The 24074-nt window shown below is 48.5% G+C and overlaps 1 protein-coding gene across 2 annotated transcripts; it reads right to left on the bottom strand.

Annotated features, from left to right (window-relative positions):
* Positions 1–253: 253 nt before the first annotated feature.
* Positions 254–23279, bottom strand: LOC131263005 (inositol-trisphosphate 3-kinase homolog). 2 transcript variants are annotated; one of them, XM_058265127.1, is made up of 4 exons: positions 23148–23279; positions 18329–18427; positions 3449–3549; positions 254–1949 (listed from the first exon to the last, which is right to left on the bottom strand). In XM_058265127.1, the coding sequence occupies exons 1-4, from the start codon at positions 23277–23279 to the stop codon at positions 1124–1126; spliced, it is 1158 nt and encodes a 385-aa protein (XP_058121110.1). In that variant the 3' UTR covers positions 254–1123. The 2 variants fall into 2 exon arrangements, with proteins under 2 accessions (XP_058121110.1, XP_058121111.1); XM_058265128.1 differs by lacking the exon at positions 23148–23279 and adding an exon at positions 18589–18742.
* Between the last annotated feature and the right edge of the window lie 795 nt (positions 23280–24074).

Raw genomic sequence — 24074 nt, 5'->3', positions numbered from 1 at the left:
AGAAACATTTCAAGGAAGAAAAATATGCATCTCATCATCATCATCATCATCATCTTAATATAAATAACATTTATAAATCACAACTAAAGACTGATTGTCTTTCGACAATAATGATGTTTGAGTCTTATTTTCATGTTTAGAAAAAGAAGTTTTTCTGGTGTTAAATAATGGAAATGAACTCACGGTAGAAGAAGCAATTATACATCATCATCAATAATAATTCATTTTTGTTACTAATTTATATTTATATTATATCAACACTTTAAATAGTAAACATGATTTTTATTAGTTTATATAATGAATATTAACAAGCTGTTTGCATTATTGTAGATCGCCTCGGATCGCCTAGAAGCTCAACGGTTCGCCGGAACGTGCCTGACACGTGTTTAAACGCATGGAACGAGCGGTGAGTATTTTGAGTGCTTCTATTTTAGCAAAACAAAAAACGAACAAACACACATTTCATGAGGATATATTAGGATATGCGATACGTCGTAAAATCTGTATTATAACCTGCCTAGCCATCGCCTCCATCCGCTCTAACACCTTCCGATCTCGCTACTTTGCTACATTAAAATCTTGGTTTCACGCTAGTTTTCCAATATGGAATAGATTTGTTTAATAATTCTTCAAGAACACGATACCCGGCCGGCAAACGCAAACAGGCCCATTGTGGTTCACATTTCTTTTCTTTCGTATGTTTTTGTTTTTTGGCATAACACTTTCCAACTGTAGAGGGACGATTATGTTGGAGATCGGTTGGAAACGGCCTTAACTTTCTTCCCTTTTGTTTGAGTTCTCGTACTCTCTTAGTGCCGCGGTATCATATTCGTTCCGTCGCTGGTTCAGTCTTTTGTTGATCGTTTCTCTAGCTTCGACGCGTTCGCTATCACCCTAAACATCAGGAATTATACTTCCTTATTTTCCATTCACAACCTCTGGCTCGTTTTGAATAGCACACATATGCTTGGAGGATGTGGTATTAAGTGTTTATCCTCCCTAAATCTCTCGCTTATATACCTCTTGGTTCTCTTTTAACACAAAGCAAATGACTAGTTTCACGTCCGACATGTTTTGAAGGGACCAGCCTTCACAAATGAGGGGAGTTTGATTCTTGCGTTCTTTAAACGCCATTGGTTCGGGACGACTGGCGCCCATGTACCCCCTGCTGGACGGCCTCCATCGTACGAATCAGCTCGTCGAACCCGTACAACAGTCCTTCCTCGCTGTTGCCCATCTGCCAGCGCGCCCGGTGCGTCACCCGAGTGCCCTTCGGTAGCGGGAGCGCCTTGGCAAAGTCGATCAACCACACGCCGACCTGATGATCGTCGTACACGATGAACACACTGCTACCGATCACCTGGTGGTGGGCAAAGAACTCTGACTTTTCGATCAACGTGCGCATCTGGCGCAGCCGCTTGGTAATGTCCTTGGCCACACTTTTCTTCCCGTTCACAAAGTCGCCAATGGTGCGCTGGATCTGCTGGGTGGTCTTGATCGTCTTCAGGTCCGTCACCGGTGTGCAGCCGCGCATCTTTAGGGCCTCGATGCGGAACCCGCGCTCCTGCGTCGAGGACATGTTCTCGCGGAACTGCATGTAGCGCAGCTTGGTGATCGCCTGCTGCCGGTGTTCGTCCTCCGTCGGGGCGTTCGGATCGACGGCGATCATCTTCCGGTAGAGGTCCTCCCGGAGCGCCGTGTTGCTCACCTCGCTCTCGGTGAACGTGCGGAAACCCATCTTGATGTCCATCACGTTCGGTTCGACGAAGCCGTGCAGCAGATTGTGCAGCTCGATGAAGTGGTCCGCAGCGAGCTGGTGCACTCCGAGGAACTTCGGTACCACCTTGACGGCGTGCGAGTCCACCATCAGCTGGCGGTAGGCTAGCAGTTCGGTGTCGTTCGGGCCGGAGATTCGCTTGCGTACGATCCCGTTGGCCATCGGCGCAATGCTGCAAAGATGACAAAGATGGATAGCAGAAAGATGAGCTTATGAATCACCATTTGGTCATTTTTTATGGATTAGTTTTGAAGAATGCTATTAGTAGTCACCCCTTGAGCGCTCAAAATCTCGCTTAGGAATCATGGAATTCGAAGAAACCGACGCTTCGGCAATACTTCACACTGTTGAATCATCTATCAAGTTCTGGACTGTTTCACACACATCTTTTGTTTCCGTCAACCGATCGAAGACACATGCCGATCGATGACGCAATGTCAATATCACCACCATCCGCAACGTGCTTCAATATACTTATGTAAAGTGTTTCTAATGAGTAGTTAGTTATGATACACATTTTGCCAATTTCTTCCTAATTGTGAGTAAACGCCATGTGACGAAGAAAGGTTTCAATACAATGATAATGCATTGATCAACTCCCCGGCATTGGCGCTACCTTTTTCTTCCACCACATCTGGAGAGTACGCAAGCCAGTTACACGAGGACAGGCGCAACGTACGATAGACTAGACCTGCACGTTTGAATGTCGCGCCTTACGAAATTCCTCGGGTCGCATTTGACGTCACAAATCCCCCGCCTCGCCGAACAAAATCGTACGGAACTGCCAAGAAGATGCCCGTTTCCTTGTGCAAAGGAATGTTACGCGAGCACCTTGGATAAATTTTGTGACATTTTCATTATTTGCATTCCAGCGGAAGGACGGACGACCGATGTGGGGAGAAGCGCGATCGCGATGACGTACTTGACAAATGGACACGTTAGTGGGGTGGCATGTTGTGACCACCTTGTGCTTGCCTTTTTGGCAACGGCGATAAATAAAAGTATGATGGTTAGATGGGGCGAAAACAACCGGCTCGAAAAGCTAATCCAGCTGCCGGTCGGAAAAAGATTTATAGTACACGTCCTCTTCCTCATCGTGGAAGCCATCCCACGAGCGTGGCACTGCGTGATTGCGCTTGCTCGACGACCTTGCCGCACTGTGGATGGTTTTGATCTCCCTACGCTAGACGGCGCCGGGACTCGGTAAACGACGTCGGCACGTCACGTCTTGCCTCATCTATCATCGATGATAGTTATGTCTGTCCACGAGCGCTACCCGTTCGGGGCCAGATGATCGCCCTGAGGGAAATTGTCATTACCCACCCATGGCATCTGCCAGCCAGCCACTCAAGCGTCGAGGATCGTCTAAGGCGAGGAACTCTTATCAGGCTGAGACGTACGTCCCCAAACGCTCCTGCCGGTTACTTCGTACGAAGCGCAATCTCAAAACAACGTGCTGGGTTTATGAAACGAAACCCAAGGGAGGCTCGAAAAAAAAGGCCACGATTAAATATAGACCTTTCACAATCAATCAATCAAAACTCGATCGACGGCGAGTGAAATGATCTGTCCCTATCTGCCCCGTTCGCTCGGAGCATTATTAATAACACGCTCTCTATCGTCTGGTTTTCTGGGTTAGAATATCAGCACCTTAGACCTAGTGGGGCTTACCTCTTCGGATGGCCGGAAAGTTGTAACCAACCGGATGGGACTGCCGGTGCGTTACATTCTAGTAGGACTGGGCTGGCGGGTGCGCTGAGCTCGAGGGCATTCTGGAAGGAGAAGAATGGAGAAGGGAACATTAGCATTCTCTTGTGGAGGGTATGCAAAATATTTTTTAACAATCGATGGTCACCATTAGTCGTGTGTTTGTGGTTCCAATGATCAAGTGTTTCTGGAATGTTTGAAACACGTCAAGTTTCTACTTCTTGTCACCTGCACGTCGACGAATGTTATCCCGCAAAAGTGGTAGAACTAACGACATTCTTAGACCGCTGTATGTCACACAAAAGCTTGCGGGAGGTTTTCGTAGCTAAACTTTGATAAAGTTGGTCGCTTCAGATAAGATATGGATTTTATGGCGAACCCCCGAGGAAGAAAGCGAGCTTTTGGAACCACAAACGGGGAAGAAGCATGGAACAAAAACTAAACCTCCGTGGGACGGAAGTCTTCATGTAAACTCAGCCCGTTGGAAGATAAAACGGCTTTAAAATTCAAATAAAACATTGCTAAGGGCAACTACCGGCGTGCTTGGATGGATGTAGAACCCATGAAACTCTACAGCATGAGGCGATGCGCAGTCAGATATCGTCTACGCCTACCTTTCGTGCCGTTGGTTAACCCGTTTTATTGGCTGTGTTTTACAATCGGTTGGCAAAGGCAACGTTTTGAAGCCCTCGGTGACGACGGTACGTACGTGGCCTTGGTGGATATCCGGTGAGTGACGTGAATTCAACAACCCGTATCGCGAGCAGTGACTGGAACCACACTGCTGGCTGCAGGTTCCCTGCTTCACTGCAGCGCCATACTCCGTCAAAGAGAAGCCATCCAGCTGCTGCTCCGTTGGCTCAATCCTAACATCTCAAGAATGGCAGGAATAGTTCAAGGACTCGCGCGTTCAAGGAGCGTGTAAAGTGCTCTCGACGATGCGATGGTTCCTGCTGAGGGCGATTTAATTATACATTTCAAAGCGTCAGCTAAACAAACCGTAACTTTGCATCTCTCATCTGCTTACGGCCTTCCCCTTGTTCGAGCTAATTGGCAGACACTATTTCTTCCCGACTGGCAACGGATTGGATGACTCATCCGGGATTCTGTGTCGGAATTAATATGCGTGGTTTACTGAAAAGTAACATCAAAGCACCCAGCGCGTTATGGATTGCGCGGCGAATCGAATGGCTTCGCTTGGGAACGGAAGCAGCAAAATGGAGCGAAAAAAAAACGGTATGATCGTCGTTGGCTGTAAATTTGTCTATTTTTAGGTTCCAAAATTTCTTCGACTTCCAGCTTGGGAGATCTGATCAGCCCCCGCCGCTTGCAGGTGGAATCAATTAACCACGCTAACGGCGGCATTAATTCGCGCACAAACAAACCATCAAAAAGCATTGCTGAAGTCGAAGCAGAAGCGGCACGTGGTCGGACGGTGGACGGCCGAGGGCTGGTGGTTCGGGAATGGAATCATTTTCTATTTAAGATACCCCCATGGTTCTCGGCCGGGCCGGTCTCGGGTCGTGCATGAAAAATGGGCCCATAAAGTGCGTCGAGAAGGGTAACGGTGGGCCGGTTGTTTTTCCTCGGGGTGGTCCATAACTTCGCCGGGCTGCCGCTTACAGTTAATTGGAACACTTTGTGGTAACCTCCCCGTGGCGTAGCACGTTCGCAAAGATGGCGTCATTCTGCGTTGAAAGCCAACGGACTGGAAGTGATAGTCCTGGTCAAAAGAAAGCGATCCTTTCTTGCGGTTCTTTCATGCGATTCACTTCGGATGATTCCAGGGGCGATCCATCGGTCACTTTGTGCGTTTGCTGCCGTCCTGTCCCCCCTCATTCATTCCGTTCACATTGCCAACGCGGTTACGTGGCTAGACTATGGTGGCGGTTAATGATCGGTTGACCGTGCGATCGATGGCCGGCGGTGAATAGTTTACCCGGGGGAACGCACGGAACTGTAGCACAAACGCGTTCCGGCCGATCACCGATTATCTCTGCGCTTGCAGGGAGGGCTTTTGAACCGGCCTCCACCGAAGCCACACTGCTAGATTGACGTCATTGGCAAGTCTTTCTCCGGCCGCGCGGCACGCAATCTTCTTCGGGGGTTGGTGAAGTTTTTCAGACGAACGCTTTGTTGGTTATTTTCCCTTCTTAGACATGGGTACGGCTGTAGCAGACGAACGACGAAACACACCGTCGTGTGGTTGCTCTCCGTATGGGTTCAGTGACATATTCGAGACGAATGCTGGAGCAAGCCATTGGTTCATCAGCATCCGGAGTGATGATGACACACCTCCCGAGCAGGTTGGCCAACCAATCACCAGATCAGATGCGGAGCCGGAGTTGGCTTGTCTTCTTGACTCAACGTCACTGCCAGGTACGAGCCTTTGGTCACGTACCGCCTTCATCTCACAGGTGCAGTCAATAAGTACTACGTCCTGGTGCATGAGGTGGTATTGTGCAGCCAATCATTTTCTTCTTACAGCCACCAACCGCTGCTCTGCTAACCTCACTTTCGAGGTATCCGGCATGATGCCCCACCCTACCCTCGATGGTCTCCCCTCCCCCTTGCCACCGCGTTCCAGTGTGCTCTGCCACACATATTTCCCTCGAAAAACCTCGCAACAACTTTGCGCGATTGACGTCAAACGGTCTCCGTTTAAAATGTCGTACCACAACGATCGTGTTGTTTTTTGTCTTGTTCTTTTGCCGGTTGTGCCTACTGTTGCTGCTGTCCGTGTGTGTGTGTGTGTGTGTCGGTGTGTATGCTTTAATGAAACAGCTCACATACCCCTCCCCTCCATCCCCTGCCTAAGCCCCACCGCAACTTGACGAAGTGCGTTAGGTTAGACATCCACCGGATAGCAAAAGGGTCCGGGTCCGTAAGAAAGGGCACCAGCCATTTGGTTGGAGCTCCGGTTGGGAACCGATCCAGGCACAGGTTAGAAAAACCGGTAGTAGAGAACAAAAAAGTGAATAAGGAATGTCTGTGCCTCCATCATCCAGACGGCCCAAACTAGGACCATTACCCTGCAGACGGGAAGGATATGAATGTTTAAACTCCTAACTCGGACCGAATTCCGATTTTCGCTTATCCGCTCTCCTCTTTCCGGAACCCAAAATTCAACAACAACAACCAAAAAAAATCAAAGTCTTGTGTAAAGTTAAATTACTCATCTCAGGCTGCCGTTTAACCAACGGTTGTTACCCACCGCTAATGGAGGGTGATTTATCAATCTCACGATCGGATTCGGACGCGACGGGGCTTGCCTAGGGGCTTTTGCGGCGACGTCTTGTTCAGCTCGACGAACGATGCTTTATGATTCTCGCGTTCCTGTAGCGTGGCTATATAAATCACGTACATTTACACCAGCTAATTGCCGGGAGGTGGGTTCCGTACGTGATGGACGACCCGGGGTCGTCGGGGGGGGAATGTAGACTTATCTGGATGGTGGAGTGCGCACAGGCGTGAGAATAACGGAGGTGATCATCGTTTTTTTTGCATCGGAGATGATGGGTTAATGTGCTCACGGGGTGGTGGTGTTAAGATTCACCCTTGTGTGTCTCGATGTGGATCAACGATGACCCGCAAAAAGATAGGTTAGACCGGGAGCAGAGAACATTCGTTTGGCTATGATCTTTAAGGAAATTAAGTTCCTTTAATTACCTCAGTGACTGTATAAGGTTCTTCAGGGTATCATACTGTACTGTCTTAAATTATATCAATATTTTCGATCTTTTCTGTTGTCTTTATTATTTCAAGTTTTTCATTATAAGAAACTATGAAGAACTTGTTTGCAGAACAAATATGAGAATATTAACATACATTGGAAATATGAAGTTGCGCTTTAGTAGTATAAGCTGTAATTTAAAACAAGCGAATTGATGCGAAAGTGCAGAATTTATATAAGATAATTGAAGTGCTTTACATTTTCATCTAAATATTTGATGACCAAGAAGATCCTTTAAAGTTGATCTGATCCATAACGAATACGAAGTTGAAAGAGTCTTGCACAAACCAAGGAGAACCGAAAATGAAGTTAACATAATTTCTACAGTTTATAGTTCCCGCCAATCCTGAAGTGTACGAACTAAAAACATTTCAGAAACGGTTTACCATTTTTCTCTCTTGGAAATGGATAGAATACTATACGCCACACACTGTTAGAACCCAACCCCTCTAGTACATTCCAATGGCCTAACTAGCCGCTTATGGATTGAGTGGAAAATTGGTGTCTCGATTGACCATAATTACTTACACCAGCCGCTAAACGAACGCCCGCTCGGTCAGTGCCAGGCCCGTTTGATATATAGATTATTCGTTGTTTTCGCACTCCGAAACCGATGTGGGCAAACCAATCTACATTCGCATCGGAGTGTTTCTGGAAAAACGGCTTCGATTACGCCTTTGCCCTGGCGGCACAAACTCGTTACACCCCGTAGCTCCATTTTGGGCGGCCGAATCGGGTGGACGAGTTTCTAGAAGCAGCGAAAGCAAAAGCACTTCAAGATGTTGTTGTTATTTTCATTCAGTCAAACCATTTCCCCCACACCAGGCCTGACCGCTGGCCGGGATCTGTTTGTTTGTGCAGCTTAAAAAAAAAGTTCTGGAGGAAGTAGGGGCAAATAAAAAAGTGATAACACTGGTTCACGTTTCCACATGTCGTATGGACCGAGCGACACACGTTCTGCCACTTTGGAGGCATGGCAGCAATCAACTTTCGGTCAACTGCCCATTTGGGGGGCGCGTTCCCTCCCAACGGACGCGGGCACCCGTTTCGGTTAACATTGATAAGCGGTATCGGTGGATTGACGTCATTCGGGACCTGGATGCCAGTCGGTCATCGATGTTACCAAGGCCCAACACTCTCTGGTCCGAAATATGGCCCACTGGTAGGGCAAACTTTTGGGTAATCGCTAACATCATGTTGATGTTGATTCACAGTAGGCCGTTGACATGGTGAGCTACCAAGTACTAGCACTAGTTGGCTGTTAACACCTCCTCTAAGGCGACCGTTATCAGAGTAATCGATCGATTGCGAGTTGATCGCCCAAAGGTGCACGTGGGGTTACCTGCACACACCGGTTTGATGTGCTGGGTTAACGGCACGAATAGGTCATTTAATTTAATTTAATTCGAAAACACATCATTACATTCTATCGCTTAGTAGAGCTGACTGGGCATGGAATCGACTGATTTGCCCCACCCGTACGCACCGAACCGTGTGAAGGTGAAGAACAACGTGTACGTCCGTTACGTGCGTCCGAAAGATCGCGTACACGCACGTCAGTGCCTCTGACGTCTGCCTCATCTGGGGCGCCACAAACCGGCAGTCAGTCAATCGGGATACGGAGGCCTTGCAACGTCTCGCGGAGGCACCAACCAGGCAGGCACTACGAGCTATTTTTAATTAATGCCCTATTGTTAGACGCCATCGTCCCATCGGGGCGATAACAATGGTCCATAATGTGTAACGACGTACGGGGGCTCAGCCCGCATCCCAAGCTACCCCTCGAAGAAGCGCATCGCCAGCAGCGATCTGTCAAAGATCGTCGGTTTCGTGTCATGATTCGCATCGCCTCACACCACGCCGTCAACGGACGTCATGGCGCCGCCGCCGTCGCCGCCGGCTATGCGGTTGATCGACCTTAATCGGGTGCTTGGGTAGCCTTTCTTTCCAGAGCAATTGCGGTGTGCTCTGAGCTCCGGCTCGGGGTGCCTTTAACCTTCCGTGCCCGCTTTATCGCATACGATACAATCTCCCCAAATCCCCAAATCCGACAGCACCGTTTGAGGAAATGATCGTGTTTTGGATTTTTAATTTTTAAACCCGTGCTGGGGGTGCCGGTTTTTTTTTTGGTTTGTTCGTTTGTTTATTTCGTTTAGATCTTTTGACCGACACATTCTCAGAGGCTCCCAGTTAGTCTCGGAGCTCACGGTCACCGGCGGTACACGGCAAGAACGGAAATGGCCGTGAATATGTTTGGGGTTCTTACACCGATCGTGGCTTCAGAATGCGAACCCGAACAGCGCGATCCAGGAAGTAGGAAGGCGATCAACGTTAAATCTTGTCTACGCCTCAGGCATTTAGGCAGGCGCCTTAGAGAGGAGCATATGTTTGATGAACTATAAAGTGCATCTATGTCAACGGCGCTGTTTCCTAGTTGAAGTACCTAATTAGCCAACATTCATGGTGATGGAGTTTAGGAACCACAACGAAGCGAATATTAGGTACCAAATAGAGCGAGAGTCATCAAGCGACCACGTTTCCATGACTAACGAACGGGGCCCGCAGGGTGTGTGTGTGTGCACGTTTTGCCACTGGGTGGTCCGTCGTCGCCCGTAGGTTGCCACGCGAGGCGTGTGTACTCATCCGTTTGCATTTCTGCTAATTAAATCATAACAAACCTAGCTCGATCGCAGCCGACATCAATCCACTCGCACTCGGTTCGGGTTTTCTTCCAAGGACCCCGGAGAACTCCCTCCGTTCAGTGGACGCATGCGCGCGTGGCCACACCGTGCGGCTTGGCGTGTGCGCAAATCACGCCGCCATTGTCACCGCCACCGCGCCTTTCCGCCAACCTCGTGTCACATGGGCTCCGGGTGTCCGGGGTGGACAATGCGCACACCCCGCCGTATGCTAATTGAGGGTAATTCAGATAAATTACACCCGGGGGATTAAAAAGCCGAGCCGGGAAAGGTTTCGCTTCCAGCGTCAATTGGTTTGTGCGGCTACCAATACCCGGCTGCTGCTGCCCATTAATCGCGTGCTCGCGTGGCATTGCCCCGGACTCCCCCCGCCCGGGTTGGTCGTCCGTTCCGTCCTTTCGGTCGTACGGTTCCTCGGCCGGCGGCGGCGGCGGCGGTGGCGGATCCTTTTGGGCCCTCGTGGCCCTAAACAAATGGCTGCCACGCCGCTGCAGTGCAAAGAGCAATTACGTGTGACCCCACGGCCGGAGTGCCGGTGCTTCGTCCCTGGGGCGGCTTTAAGCACGTTCCTTTAGCGTGTTCTTTTCTCACAAATTAATAGAACCGTTCGCGACGAAGTTTGAGATCGGAAAAGGATCGAATTTTATTCCTACTTCCTAAATTACGCTAAGCACACTACTACATGTTTAAAGTTAAAATTCAATATTTCAATTCGTTTGATGTAACGCACATTTTTATAAAACCTACAGTGCTGTGCGCAATTGTAAGGCTGCCACAATACTCCCCTCCTAGACTAGGATCCCTCTACTGGTATCTGGAAGGGATAATAACTCGTCTGCCAGAGCGAGTTACTCTAGTCGGTGGAATCTCGGCAGGAGTTGTGGCTGCTGGTTCTGTTGACGCTGGCTGTTCACTGCATACGTACGCGGGTTTCAAACGGTCGATCGAAATGTTGACTTCACGTCCCCGTATGCTCAATTTGAAAAACTTTTCTGTTCGATTAAGAATCTCGAATGGTCCTTCATACGGAGACGATAACGATGGTCTTATTGAATCGTTGCGAACGAAGACGCTCTTACATGTTCGCAGGTCCTGGTGCATGAAAATGTTTCGCTTCCCGTGCCTGGCAGTCTCTTGGGGGCGAAGATCACGCATAGTCGATCGGAGTTTAGCGACGAATTCTGTTTCGTTAGGTCTCTGCAGGTTGTCAACAAAAAATTCAGACGGTATCTTGAGAGTCGTACCGTATACCATTTCAGCAGGCGAAGTTTTGATGTCCTCTTTGTAGGTTGTCCGTAATCCAAGTAAAATTATCGGTAGATGTTGACTCCAGTAGTTGGGATCGTGGCAAAGGATCGACGACTTAAGGGTCCTATGCCATCGTTCGATGATTCCATTAGACTGGGGGTGGTAGGCAGTCGTGCGCAGGTGTTTAGATCCGATCAAACGAGTCAATTCGGTGAAGAGCGATGATTCGAATTGTCGTCCTTGATCAGACGATATGTAGGCGGGAACACCGAATCGGGATATCCATCCGGAGACTAGAGCTTCGGCGATTGTAGACGCGGTCATGTCCGGCATGGGGAATGCTTCCGGCCACCGAGTAAACCTATCGATGACTGTAAGACAGTAACGGTTTCCTTTACTCGGAGGGAAGGGTCCAACGATGTCGATATTTATGTGCGAAAATCGGCTGTCCGGTGCTGGGTACCGCGCTATTGGCGACTGCGTATGTCGGGTCACTTTCGAGCGTTGACATTGGATGCAGTTTCTGGCGAAGGCGATGCTGTTCTTTCGAATGCTCGGCCAAACAAATCTCTCAGTCATTAATTTGGCTGTTGCACGAGTGCCAGGGTGGGATAGATGATGCGTTGCCTGGAGTGCTGCGTTGCGAAACCGCTTTGTAATGAAAGGACGAATGCTGTCACTCGAACAATCACAAAGCAGTTGATGCTTTCCGCCTGGAACCGAAAAATATTTTAGAATCAATGAAGATTTAATTTTACCCTGCTGAATATCCTGTAGTTCGCCGTCGGTCTTTTGGTCCTCAGCTAGCGCGTCGAAATCAAGCACTGGTACAGTTTGGATGCTTTCGATGCGAGAGAGTAGGTCTGCTACGATGTTGTCCTTGCCCACTATGTGCCTGATGTCTATCGTTAATTGCCCGATGAAGTCCAATTGGCGAACTTGTCTGTTGGATGCTTTATCAAGCTTCTGCTGGAAAGCGTAGATGATCGGTTTATGGTCTGTGTATATGTGGCAACTCCGTCCTTCTAACATAAACTTGAAGTGCCGCACTGCGAGGAATATCGCAGTGAGTTCACGATCGTATGTACTGTAGCGTAGTTGAGCGGGGTTAAACTTTTTCGAAAAAAATCCAAGCGGCTGAACCTTATCATCGACAATTTGGTGAAGGACCGCACCTGCGGCGATATCTGAAGCGTCAACCCAGAGGGACAATTCTCCTGTTTTAACGGGGTGAGCCAGTAGGGTTGCTTCGGCGAGTTGAGTTTTGCATTTCTCAAATGCAGCTTTTGTTTCGTCGGTCCACTTCAACGGCGTACGATCGTTTCGCTTATTGCCAGGTGTCATTGCTAATAACGGTATTTGCGTTTGGATTGCGTTCGGTATGAATCGTCGATAAAAGTTAATCAAGGCTAAGAATTTTTTTAGTTGCTTAACTGTAGACGGCAGCTTGAAGTTTTTAACGACCTCGACGCGATCCGAAAGTGGACGGATTCCTTCGGTGGAGACGGAATGTCCCAGAAAGTTTATGTTTTCTCGTCCCAGTTCGCTTTTAGCAACGTTTATCGTTAAGTTATGCTGCTTGAGTCTCTCAAATAGCAAGCGCAAATGTTCTCTGTGCTCCTCTAGTGATGACGACGCGATGAACAGATCATCGATGTAGGGAAAGATGAAATCAAAACCGCGAACAACTTCGTGTATGAGGCGTTGAAAGGTTTGAGCTGCATTTCTTAGCCCAAAAGTCATAAAAGAGAATTCAAAGAGTCCAAAAGGAGTGGTGATGGCCGTTTTCGGGATGTCGTCAGGATGGATAGGAACTTGATGAAACGCCTTCTGCAAGTCAACTTTTGAAAAAATAGTTTTACCTTGCAAGTTCGACGTAAAATCCTGAAGGTACGGTAGGGGGTACCGATCCGGAATGGTCTGCGCGTTTAAGGCGCGGTAATCCCCGCATGGTCGCCAAGAACCATCTGCTTTCTTAACCATGTGGAGGGGGCTGGCCCAATTACTACTCGACGGTCTGCAAATCCCGAGCTTCATTAAGTTTTCAAACTCCGCACGAGCTGCTTCTAACTTGTCCGGTGACAAGCGTCGCGGTCGAGCATAAACAGGTTGGCCAGTAGTCTCGATGCGGTGGCAAGTCGACGATCCGTTGACTGCTCCCGGGGTAGCGGGACGGGTAATTGTCGGGAAATCGGCTAATAGATCTGCATACGGCGATACTTCACAAAACGTTTTTACGGAAAGCGTGCTGGTTTTGTCGAGTGATCCGCTTGACTCGAGATAGGTGGTGTTATCGATGAGACGATTGCGTTTTAAGTCGATTAATAGGTCGTAGTGACTTAAAAAATCTGCACCTATTATTCCTGATTGCACGTCCGCAATCATAAAGTTCCATAAGAACTCTCGACGAAGACCAAGATTTATTTTCAATAGTACTTCTCCGTAAACTTTTATGGGTGTTCCATTCGCGGCAAACAATTTTAAAGAAGAGGGCTTCACTTTCGCTGAATGTATTCCTCGCGGCACCACGGATACGTCTGCTCCCGTGTCGATCAGAAACTGTTTCCTGGTGGTCGAATCCGTTACCCGTAAGCGAAAGATTGTGGCAGTGGTGGATTGTTCGCCGATGTCCCCCACTGCTTCAGCTGAGCAACCTCATTCTTGGCTTGTTGGACCACGTGCACCGGCGGTGCATGGTTTTCGGCACCTTCGGGCGTCGTTCCCGAACTTTCTATGGTACCAACAAGGTCCGTTCGAAGGATCTCTTTCGTGACGACTTTTGTTCCATTCTCCGCCACGAGAATGTGAACGCGATCGCCCACGTGTATTTTTTCCGGTGTGCAATACTTTATCCAATCGCTTAGATAACGATGCGATTTCACGAGTAAGCTCCGCAATTGGGTCAATGACCGCTTTTTCTCGAACAGGTGTCGTTGGTGTCGGCGTTTGCACGTGATCGATGGCGTCCACTCTACGAAGGCCCATTGAATCAACGATGGCATCGGCTATTGTTATCTTGTCCGACGCATCGCCTCGAGAAGCAATGACCGCTACCTGTGCATGCGGCGGCAGCCTAGCAGCCCACAAATCCAGCAATACCGTTTCGCCTAAAGCATTGCCTGCCACACGCTTCATCTCGTTGAACAATTGGCTGGGCTTTTGATCTCCTAACGGTAATTCTGATAGTACACGTTGGAGGCGGCGCTGTTGGCTATCGGCAAAATATTCGATCAATTTGCGTTTTATATACGAATATTTTTCACTTGCCGGTGTTCCATCGATAATGGAGCGCAACTCGGTTAGCTTGTTGGGCGGCACTTGCGCCATTACGATATTGTACCGACGTGCGTCATGCATGGAACTAATGCCCGATGCTGCAAACCAAAATTCCAACGAGAGGAAATAAGTCTCGATATTGGTATCCATCATGCTGGGCGGGTTTATTCTTGGCACTTTAACAGATTCGACGAACGGTTCCGCGTGCCCGCTGACACCTTCAGCGACAGGAGTTTTATTGTCTTCGGTTGCCATGTCACTTTTTGTAGATTTTTTATTCACAGGGTCGTCGGGTCACTTTCGTCGGGGTCACCACTTTAGCGTGTTCTTTTTTCACAAATTAATAGAACCGTTCGCGACGAAGTTTGAGATCGGAAAAGGATCGAATTTTATTCCTACTTCCTAAATTACGCTAAGCACACTACTACATGTTTAAAGTTAAAATTCAATATTTCAATTCGTTTGATGTAACGCACATTTTTATAAAACCTACAGTGCTGTGCGCAATTGTAAGGCTGCCACATTCCGGTATTTTACAAAACACCGTTGTGTGTTTGTGTGTGTGTGGGTCTGTTGTGTGGTCTTCCCGGCTCACGTTCGCGGTTATTATAGTTGGTGGACGATCGGGGCTTGCGGGGGGGGACACTATTATGAAATTATAATAATCTTCACTCAGGTGATATCATTTCGACCGTAATAGTAGGACAAATCCGTAAAGTCTAGACAATTGCCTCCGAGCACATTCACACACACACGCACAAACGCGGATGATTTTGCTGGTTGAACCGTGATCAATGCCACTCCCGCCCGTCGTAGTAATGCGTCTACGTTTGCCGAGCAAATACGGGGTGATGGAAAGTCTGTTAAATATTTCATACCACACCAAACGATCATTGAACGATTGGTTGCGTTGTCATCAGTATTGATGTTTGTCTCAAGGCGAGTAGAATCGGAGTATTTGAATCTAACGCAATCCATTTTCAATTGCATAAATGTCTCGATTCGAATTATCATTTGAAAATCTGTTCTTGTGGATGTTTAATTCGTTTAGACATAAAAATTGCAATGAATTGAACCACATGTTACAAAACATGTTCCCAGCAAAAAAAAGCAAAGTTAGATTTAATTCTAAAAATTGTAGAAATTAACAGTAATTTCACAGTGGTTCAAAATCTGTAAAGAATGTTGCGAAAGCTTGTGCTTCTCATTTTATTTTATTTGAACCCAATCGAGTATTGTTTTTCTGTTAGGACTCTGCATTCTATAATCAATATGTGAAATAACCCCTTTACAACGTTTGAATATTAATGCAAAAAAGGCAAATAATTATCCGCTTTTGCTCAATATCGAACACAAACCGCACCGGCACAATGTGTCAGTAAGCAATTCACACCCTGGAAGCTTTGGCATTTAAACTGACATTGGATCCGCTTCCGGAGGCCTCCGGTGGTAGACCGGGTGGCGACAGACCGGGTGGGTTTCTACCAACGGCGGCAACAGTGTTGGGTTCGGTTCGTTGTATCATTTTGATGATGTATCGAAAGTAGGCCGCGTGACTCGAAACGTACCACCAACGGAGGTACTCCCTTGTTCCGGTTGCAGCCGGGAATGCGGACGTCCGCTGATGACGCACTCGCCATCCCCATCGGCACACGCTTTCGCACCCCATTTCTTTGTTTTCCTTTTCGTTTTTTTTTAACTTTGGCACATTGGTTACTTTTCCCCGTATTTCACTTTCTTTCCCGAGCGATGTGAAATGGAAACCACCATGATGGGGGAAAAAAGACATTAAAAACTGGTTACAGAGATTGCCGGCCCGGTCGGTGGATTGGCCAGTGACATCCGGGCGGTTTATGGCGCTTCGTTTAGTGTCTCCATACATATATTTCTCTTTTCGCCCCGCGTGCCACGATTAAACGGGCTCGAAAACTCTCGCGCGCTGAGTTAAATTTCACCCGCGGGAGGCTAATCTCCGCTTTACCGGTCGAGCGTGCAACGGCATATCGATCGAACGAAGCATCGAACTCCCCGAAGCCCGCAGAATGACGTCAACAGCAGCGACCGCAAGCTACGGTACGGTTGCGCTGCAAGGCAGCGCGCAGGGCAGCTCGGCAGTGGCGGTGGCCTCTTCCGGTTGCGTGCGGACTGCGTGAACCGTGAACAAATGCGAGATGCGAATGAACTTGGCCAAGAGTGCGCGAGCAAAAACCCCTTGCTTCGCCTTGCTTCGTGACGCACTGGCAAACTGAAGAAACGCTGCCTGGTAGCGAAATAGATGGGAATGAAGGGAAAACCTTAGTAGCGGGGCAAAGAAAATTAAACCAGCCTGGAGTTGCGTGAATGGGTTGCTGGGAAACAGTTAAGAAAAGAGAGTCGCCCTGGAGTCTTAAGCGAACTTTTCAACCGTGGATGGTGTACGTTGTCGAAACGACACTTCTCTGTCGGGCAATGGACCGAGTGTGAGGTCGGAGAATGGGGGAGATAAAGGTCACACCCGAGGCGTGTGTGTTGACATGGACACCCGAGAAGCACCCTCATCGGGGATGCATCGTGCGAAAAATGAGCCACGCACCGCGTTCATTCACTGTCGCAAACCGCCCGTGATTATTGCGATTCCGATGTGCATGGCCATGGTGGGATGATGGGACCCGCGGTAGCAGCGGCCATGGCACCAACCGCCCTGCCTGTCATTCGCCCGCAAACCAGTGATGATTTATTACGGGTGTTGCAAAGAAACGCAAACATACAGAGCGAAGACATTCATGGACCGATCTTGGCGTCACGGAAAGACGCACAACGCATCCGCAAGGCCTTCAATGTGGTGGGTGGAGGGGAGGGGGAGGGGTTGAAATAGACGAATCGGTCCTCTTCGGTAGCGTTGACCATATGGAGCCAGTATGGAAGTGTTTTTTTTTTGCTTTGCGTCACGTCCACGTTTCTAACGCGCGATCACGGTTTCCTTAAACAGCAGATGCTCCCGAGATGGCAATCCACTTTCGTTGGAAGCCGGATCGCCGAATTTAGGATCGCGTGCTGGAAGAACAATGGTTTTGCCTGCTGCCGATCGACGTGTCCAGAACATTCCACCGTTTGCACAGTTTAACTGCGGTACGATTGTTGTACGGCCATCAAAGATCCAGCTTGCCCCGAGGGCTGCGATACGGCACGGCACGGCAGTGGCTTACAAAATGACACTGACGAGGGCCACCTTTCAGCGTGTCGGAAAAGTACAACTTCCGCAATGCTGCAATAGAACACACCACGAAACCCTTCGCCTCGGGGTTGGACGAAGAGCACGAGAACGTGACGCACGTAGGATGGGTAGCAGCGTCCGTTGGAAACCGTCATAAAGTGCAGCGATTTGCTTGCGCCGTGTCCTACCTTCACCGTGCCCACGGTTCGGTCGGGAGACGAGTTCAAGAAACAATAAATTGCTAAATGTCAACAGAACAGCATCGACCGCGGGGTGCCTTGGATTCGTCGCTGTGATGTGGCACATGCATTTTAATGGGTTTCCGTGGCCCTCGTCCGCGCGTAGTAGGTGCAGTCGGTCGGTCAGTCAGTCAGTCAGTTGGTCGGTTCGATTTAAACAACTCCCTGCTCGGTATTCTGCCCGCCTCCATGGCCCTTTGAGGGTGACGAGTTTCCTTCGTCTTTATCGTCACTTCTGGTCACAGAGGACAAGCGTGTAGAGGCCGACGTTTTCTCCCGACAATGACGTTTTTTCCGACAGGTGAACGAGTACGTGCTCGAGAGAGAAGCAATCGATCTTGAGCACAAGAATGTGAACGCGCGCGAGCATCGTATGTTGTTATTGAGATTGTCCAACTAAAACAAAAAAGTCCATACCCAAACAGTAACACCCCCCGCCCGGGGTCGGATACTTACGATTGCGAAAAACCGGAGCAGTGACTTGTCCGCATTGCTGTTTGGCACACCCTGGTCCACCAGATACTCGGCCGCCGTTGTACGACCCGCTTCGATGTTCTGGAATGGAAGTGGAAGAATAGGGCGCACACATTAGTCTAGCGACACTACAACGCACGGTTCCGCCGCTGCCGGCCCAGGGTCGGGTGGACAACTGTTCCAACAACACGCAACCACGCAACAGTAAAGAATTTTTACACATCCATTTCTGGCGCGCATACCATCACTCTACACGCCGTGAGGGAACGGCGAACAACGAACTGGCGTCAGATGAAATTCAGAAAAAAAACCACACCAATTTGCTGTGAAACACATGTACAAACTTCCAAAAATCCCTGCATCCACGCTCGGCGGAACCGTTTTGTGGCGACACTCTTTCTCACTTTCAACGTACGAACCGGGTTCGATCCACTCGCTCCGGAGGTCGATCGTTCATCGTGGCATGATTCCGCGATCGCACCGCTTTTGACAGTCCCTTGTTTTCGCTGGCTCGGAGGACCTGGGCTTGAACCCAAACGAGAGTGATAGTCGCATCGCAAAACGATGTGTATGTGTGTATGAATGTAAAACAAAAAAAAACACGTAAATTAACGGATGATTTTCTAACCATCTCCGTAGGAATGGAGTTTCGAGCACGACGGACGATGGCGTGGTAAAGCAAATCTGGAGCACCCTTGTAAGGAAGGTTGGTGTGGAAGTAGGTGTGTGATGCGATGATCCCACTGGGATGTGCCCTGAGATAGCGGTGTGCGTTTCAGAGTAGATCTGCTTAGGTTACTAAAAATGTGTTTGTAAAAATGTAAATCTGTCTCTTGTATTGACAACTGTTTAGAGACGAATGATCGCGCGGCGACCAAATCTCTACTCAAAGCAAACTTTTATTCGTTTGCGTCATCGACGTTGTAATCCTCTCAATAGTGCCCTACAATGCCCATTGTGGTCGGCAGAAATTCAACCTTCTAATACCATTTGGTACCGTTTAGTCGATCGATCGAGCGTAATCGATATCTACCAAATGAATACGGTGTTGTGGTATTGATGGTAAAAACATGACAAGGCTTGACCGATCCGAGTCGATTATAGACGACCGATGAAGATCATCGTCTAACCGCAAACCGCTTGCACGGCCCAATGCGCCCATGCTGATGCTGTTGATTTTTGCACCGTTTTTACAGCGCAACGTCATTCACGTGGCGTATGCGCTAACCGCCCTTGGCGCACGGGACCCAAAGGAAGAGAAACAAAACTGCAAGCGCCAAATTATGTAAACATGTCCGATGGATTGTATAATAACAAACCCCTGGAAGCTGTTACACGGGACATGATAAATGGAAAAATCGATTTAATTTAATCTTCAACAACAAACAAACGGTTGAGGTGGAACGAGCTCGATGGCAAGGAAACCAAATAAAAAAGGGGGTATAGGTTCTTCTACTCGTCGAATCGAATCACATCGGCGTTAAATGAGGGAGAGATTATCCCTCGGAACTCGGAACATCGGCGATGGGCTCTTGCGTTTATCTTCCACCGATGGGCAGAGAGACCTGGCCCGGTGGGCTATTGGTCAATCGCTTGCCAGCTGCTGCAGTCAATAAGCCTTCAAGGACATGCCGTAGTCAAATGTGTACGCTGTATGGTGGGGGGCGAGGGGTCGAGGCGCGTTTATTACCACGCCGGCAAGCGGTGGGGCAATTAACGGAGGGATGTTGGCCGCGCCGCCCGTCGGACTAAAAGCGTCAGGTTGCTGATAATTAACCGACCCCGGAGTTACGGAGGCGATGATAATTCTGTTTTCTGCTAGTCGAGTAGTTTAATTTGAGATTTGCTTCCTTCCTGATACACGTGATTTGTGTGGCTTTTTTTTACGTTCGTCCTTTGTTTATGTGTTAAATGTTGTAAAGAAAAAAAGAGTAAAACTAATGTTATTTTATCTAAATTTCTGTCCATTCTTGCAACAAATATTATTCTGCTGACCAAGAACTTTTTTCATTTATTTTCTTGGTTTTTAAACACTGATGACAAGCGTTTAACAAGCTTTTACTAGTTCAAGGGAACACGATCAGACCATGCTTAAAAGCGACAGTTTATGTCAAACTGGACTTAAAATTAAACTTTTGTTCTCATTTTTAGCTACATTTGATTTACTTTAGCGTATGGTCTGTATCATAAAAATTATTGAAACACGGCGCGGATACTATTTTAAATGCAATAGATAATGCAGAATCGCTAATAGTTTGAACTTAACCGATCATCATTTCAGAAGAAAGTGTTCGTTATGTAGTCAAAAATTTAGAGTCGAATAAACATGAACTAACAACGTGTCTTTTCTTTTAAAAGTTAGTGTGCATGTTTTGTGATGATTTTGGATTCGAAAAAAAACATCAAACCTAACGAGTATATCAGACACGTCGAGATCCTCCATCCTTGTTTGAATTCGTACTGAAGTCGGGTTTACTAAACAAGGAAGCTCGTGCACTATTGCTTATTATTGTTGTAAACCCCTCGCAGCTGGTCGGTTCCGTCTGAATGGAACTCTATTCAGTAGCAACGACATCGGCCGAAACCATCGTAGTAAAGATTTCAAGGCATCTGCTGACTTCGCTGAAGCGACGCTTAGGTTTAATGTTTCTCCGCAGGTTAGCGCCGTCGGCGAGGGAAGAGGGAGCACTTCCGGGAGAAAATGATATTGTTTTCCAAATGGTGCACGATGCGCGCGGGGTCCGGTGGCCTCGTACAAGGCGCACACGTTTGTGATTCACATGCCATGTGTCCGTGCCGGTGCGGATGGTTTTGCTCGTGTGGCTCTGACGTCAATCGGGTTGACCTGGCCGGTGCTTATTGGAGCTGTCTCCATTGGGAACCACTTTGCATGCTACGCTAACAAGCGTGTAGGCTCGATTCGATCGGACAATGTTGTATCGGTCCACATCACCCTCTGGGACACGGTTCCGCTTGGTGGTGCCCTCTTCGGTCGAAGTCGGTTTCGAAGCCGCTCCACTATTGCGGATGTGTAGCTGTCGTTCTATGTCAACAAGATTGCACCCTCCAGATCAATGACATATACCTTAGCTCTTAGCACCACCACTTCTCGATCGATCCGGTTGGGATATTCATAGACCTGCGAAGTCGTCATCATGGTCGCCCGAGGAGGCGCCTCCTTTGCTGCCAGATGCAACCGGTTTGCTCTGGAGGGCACAGTAGGATATGACACGAGATCTCCACTCGCTCTGCCACATTCCACACCGGCCGGCTGTCGGCGAGGAAGCTGGAATCCGGTCCCAGGGGCTCTAACCTGTTCCGTCAACATTGGGCCAACTCGGTGTGTGCAAACGATTTAGCAACGCGCGATCGGGCTTTGTCAGAGTGCGGGCGTTTGAAAAGGGGATTCAAATAAAATGTATCGATCCGGCAGGAGATTGGAGGATTCAGGCCGAACTGTGCTATGAGGGTAGACCACAGGGACTGATTGAAGTGCACGCACGCAGCCCCGGCATGGTTGTGACGTCGCACATTTGTCGGGCGCTAATTTCCCTTCCAGACTCGTTAGCAATCCCGGAGCGTTAGCACTGCAGCTGACGGCGCTGTTTGCGGTAGTTATTTTAGCGTGTAACTGTGAATGAAAGTACAACCAGACCCCGGGCCGACCATCTATTGCGTTTCAGAGCGTTCAGAATGGTGTCGTCAGAAGGGTGTGACCGGGAAAAAAAGGTTACCTACAAAATGTGGAGCATTACCTCGACACTACGCTAACCCCGACTCCTGACTGCTGCTCGAATGTTCGGCGTCTTCTAGTCATCTAACACTTTAGCGTTTTGGACACACCTTTCCCAAGGAGAGTTGCATAATTTGCATAAATTCTGAACGACCTTGAAATCGACTCCGTGTTGTCATAAAATTCACTCCTCAAGTACCCCGCGCGTGGTGACCATGAGGTGTGTCACTGATGGGGATTTTTCGGATTCGAGGATCAACTTGTCCAGCCGTCTACATAATTATGCGGCCCTGTTGGGTGCTGAAAGAGAAGAATGGAATCTAGGAAAACCTCCACTTTCGTGTTGATCCTTCACCAAACGATTTTCCCCGTAGATTCTAATCGGCCGCACGATTTGCGTCATCCATACTTTGGTGGAACATGGGATCGAGAAACACACGAAGATTGTTTAGAAACCGTACTAGATGTTTTAGACGATTCGATTCGTTCACTTTCAAAACTGGGCAACAGTTCTTCGTGGGCGAAGCAACGAACTCCCAAACCCAAGAAGCAAACAGAAAACCACAAAAGAACCTCTTAAAAAAAAAAACGGTTAAAACAACGCCCGAAGTGTTTTATTTGCTCACTGATGGTCGTTGAATAAATTTAGCTCCGGCCATTACCCACGATGCGCAAACGGCTCTCGACAAACCGCCAGAAAAGTGACGGTTTGTTTGGTGGCGAACGTAAAATCGACTTCCTTATCACACCTGGCTCGGCGGTTTGGAAGTCTCGGCCTCGGAATAGATAACGCGGCTCGAGGGGGCGCTCGAAGGTCGGTCTGTTGTTTTTTTAAACACAACAAAAAAAAGTACTTCAAACGCTTCAACTTTGCCCGCGATGGCCTGTCCGTTTATTGGTCTTATGAACCCGAAAGTGAAGGAGCGGAAGATTTTCAAATTTTGCCACAGCGATGCCGTTGTTGCTGTGTTAGCGGTAGTGTTCTATGTGTATTGTTTTAAATTTAATGTTTTTTTTATCAATAACTCGTTATAACCCGTTCAAAACGGTTCAAAAAGGATTGCTTACCGTGTTCTTGGTGCCATTGTCCAGGATCAACATTTTCAGTAGCGTACGCTTGAAGCCATTGTTGTCGATGCAGGAAAGGCGAAACTTGTCACTGGTCCGTCCTGCCATGGTGAGAAATATGGATGAAGTCATGCCTTGTAGCCGCACAACAACTTCAATCCCTTCCAGCTGCCGACACCAGTGATGTTCCTGTTCAGGGCGTCCCGGTTGGTAAGGAGAGTTAGTGTTGGTTGGAATGTGCTGTTGCTGGCTAGGCGTCGCCCATCAGGGCTGTCTGCTGACCGGGGGAGAGGAGTTTCGTTGCATCTCCCGTTGGTCCGAAAAAGGGCACACCACGCTTGGGGTTGGTCGCAAAACTGGTTTTCACTGACGAACGGTCAGTTACAGGTACACTTGTCCTAAAACTGCACCGCAACTGTACACCTTCCTCTCATACACTCACACGGGCATGCAGTAGTTGGTCTACGATCGATAAGCAAACCCGGGTTTCACCGATCGTTGCCTTTTCCCTTCTCTACTGAAAAACCCACTATCGTTATGGAAAAAGGCGTTGGAGGAGACACGTTGGAACCGTACACGCGGGGCATGAACGGCGGGGAAGATTTATACTTTTGTTTTTCTGGACCAATCCCGGTGGGACACCGTGTGCCGGGTTTAGGTTTTTCCTAGTACCTGCCTAATGCGAGTGTAAATATTTTCCCCGGACAACAACAACACCCGAGAACTATTCCGTTTGGTGGTAACAGTGGCACATTACTTCCAACCGGGAAGCGTCCGTTTGCTTAATTAATATTGATTGTGTAACCACACTCTTCGGTCCGGTGTCGAGCTCTTGCACGGCGTACGGGAAAAGTGCACTCTATCCTTTCGGGTTTGCCAATGTAACCGATGCGGCACTCGAGAGTGTACACTCCGGGGGAGTTTCTA

The sequence above is a fragment of the Anopheles coustani genome, chromosome 2, assembly GCF_943734705.1.
Source record: "Anopheles coustani chromosome 2, idAnoCousDA_361_x.2, whole genome shotgun sequence".
NCBI lineage: Eukaryota > Metazoa > Arthropoda > Insecta > Diptera > Culicidae > Anopheles > Anopheles coustani.
Note: the sequence above shows the minus strand (reverse complement) of the source record. Positions and strands in the feature narration are given on the sequence as shown.

Bases quoted from the DNA above. Each gene is read 5' to 3' on its own strand.
- LOC131263005 (XM_058265127.1), bottom strand. From the start codon at position 23,279: ATGACTTCATCCATATTTCTCACCATGGCAGGACGGACCAGTGACAAG. The intron at 3,550-18,328 runs GTAAGTATCCGA...TTCTCCTTCCAG, and splicing joins TGCTCCGGTTTTTCGCAATC to AATGCCCTCGAGCTCAGCGC. The intron at 1,950-3,448 runs GTAAGCCCCACT...TCATCTTTGCAG, and splicing joins CTTTCCGGCCATCCGAAGAG to CATTGCGCCGATGGCCAACG.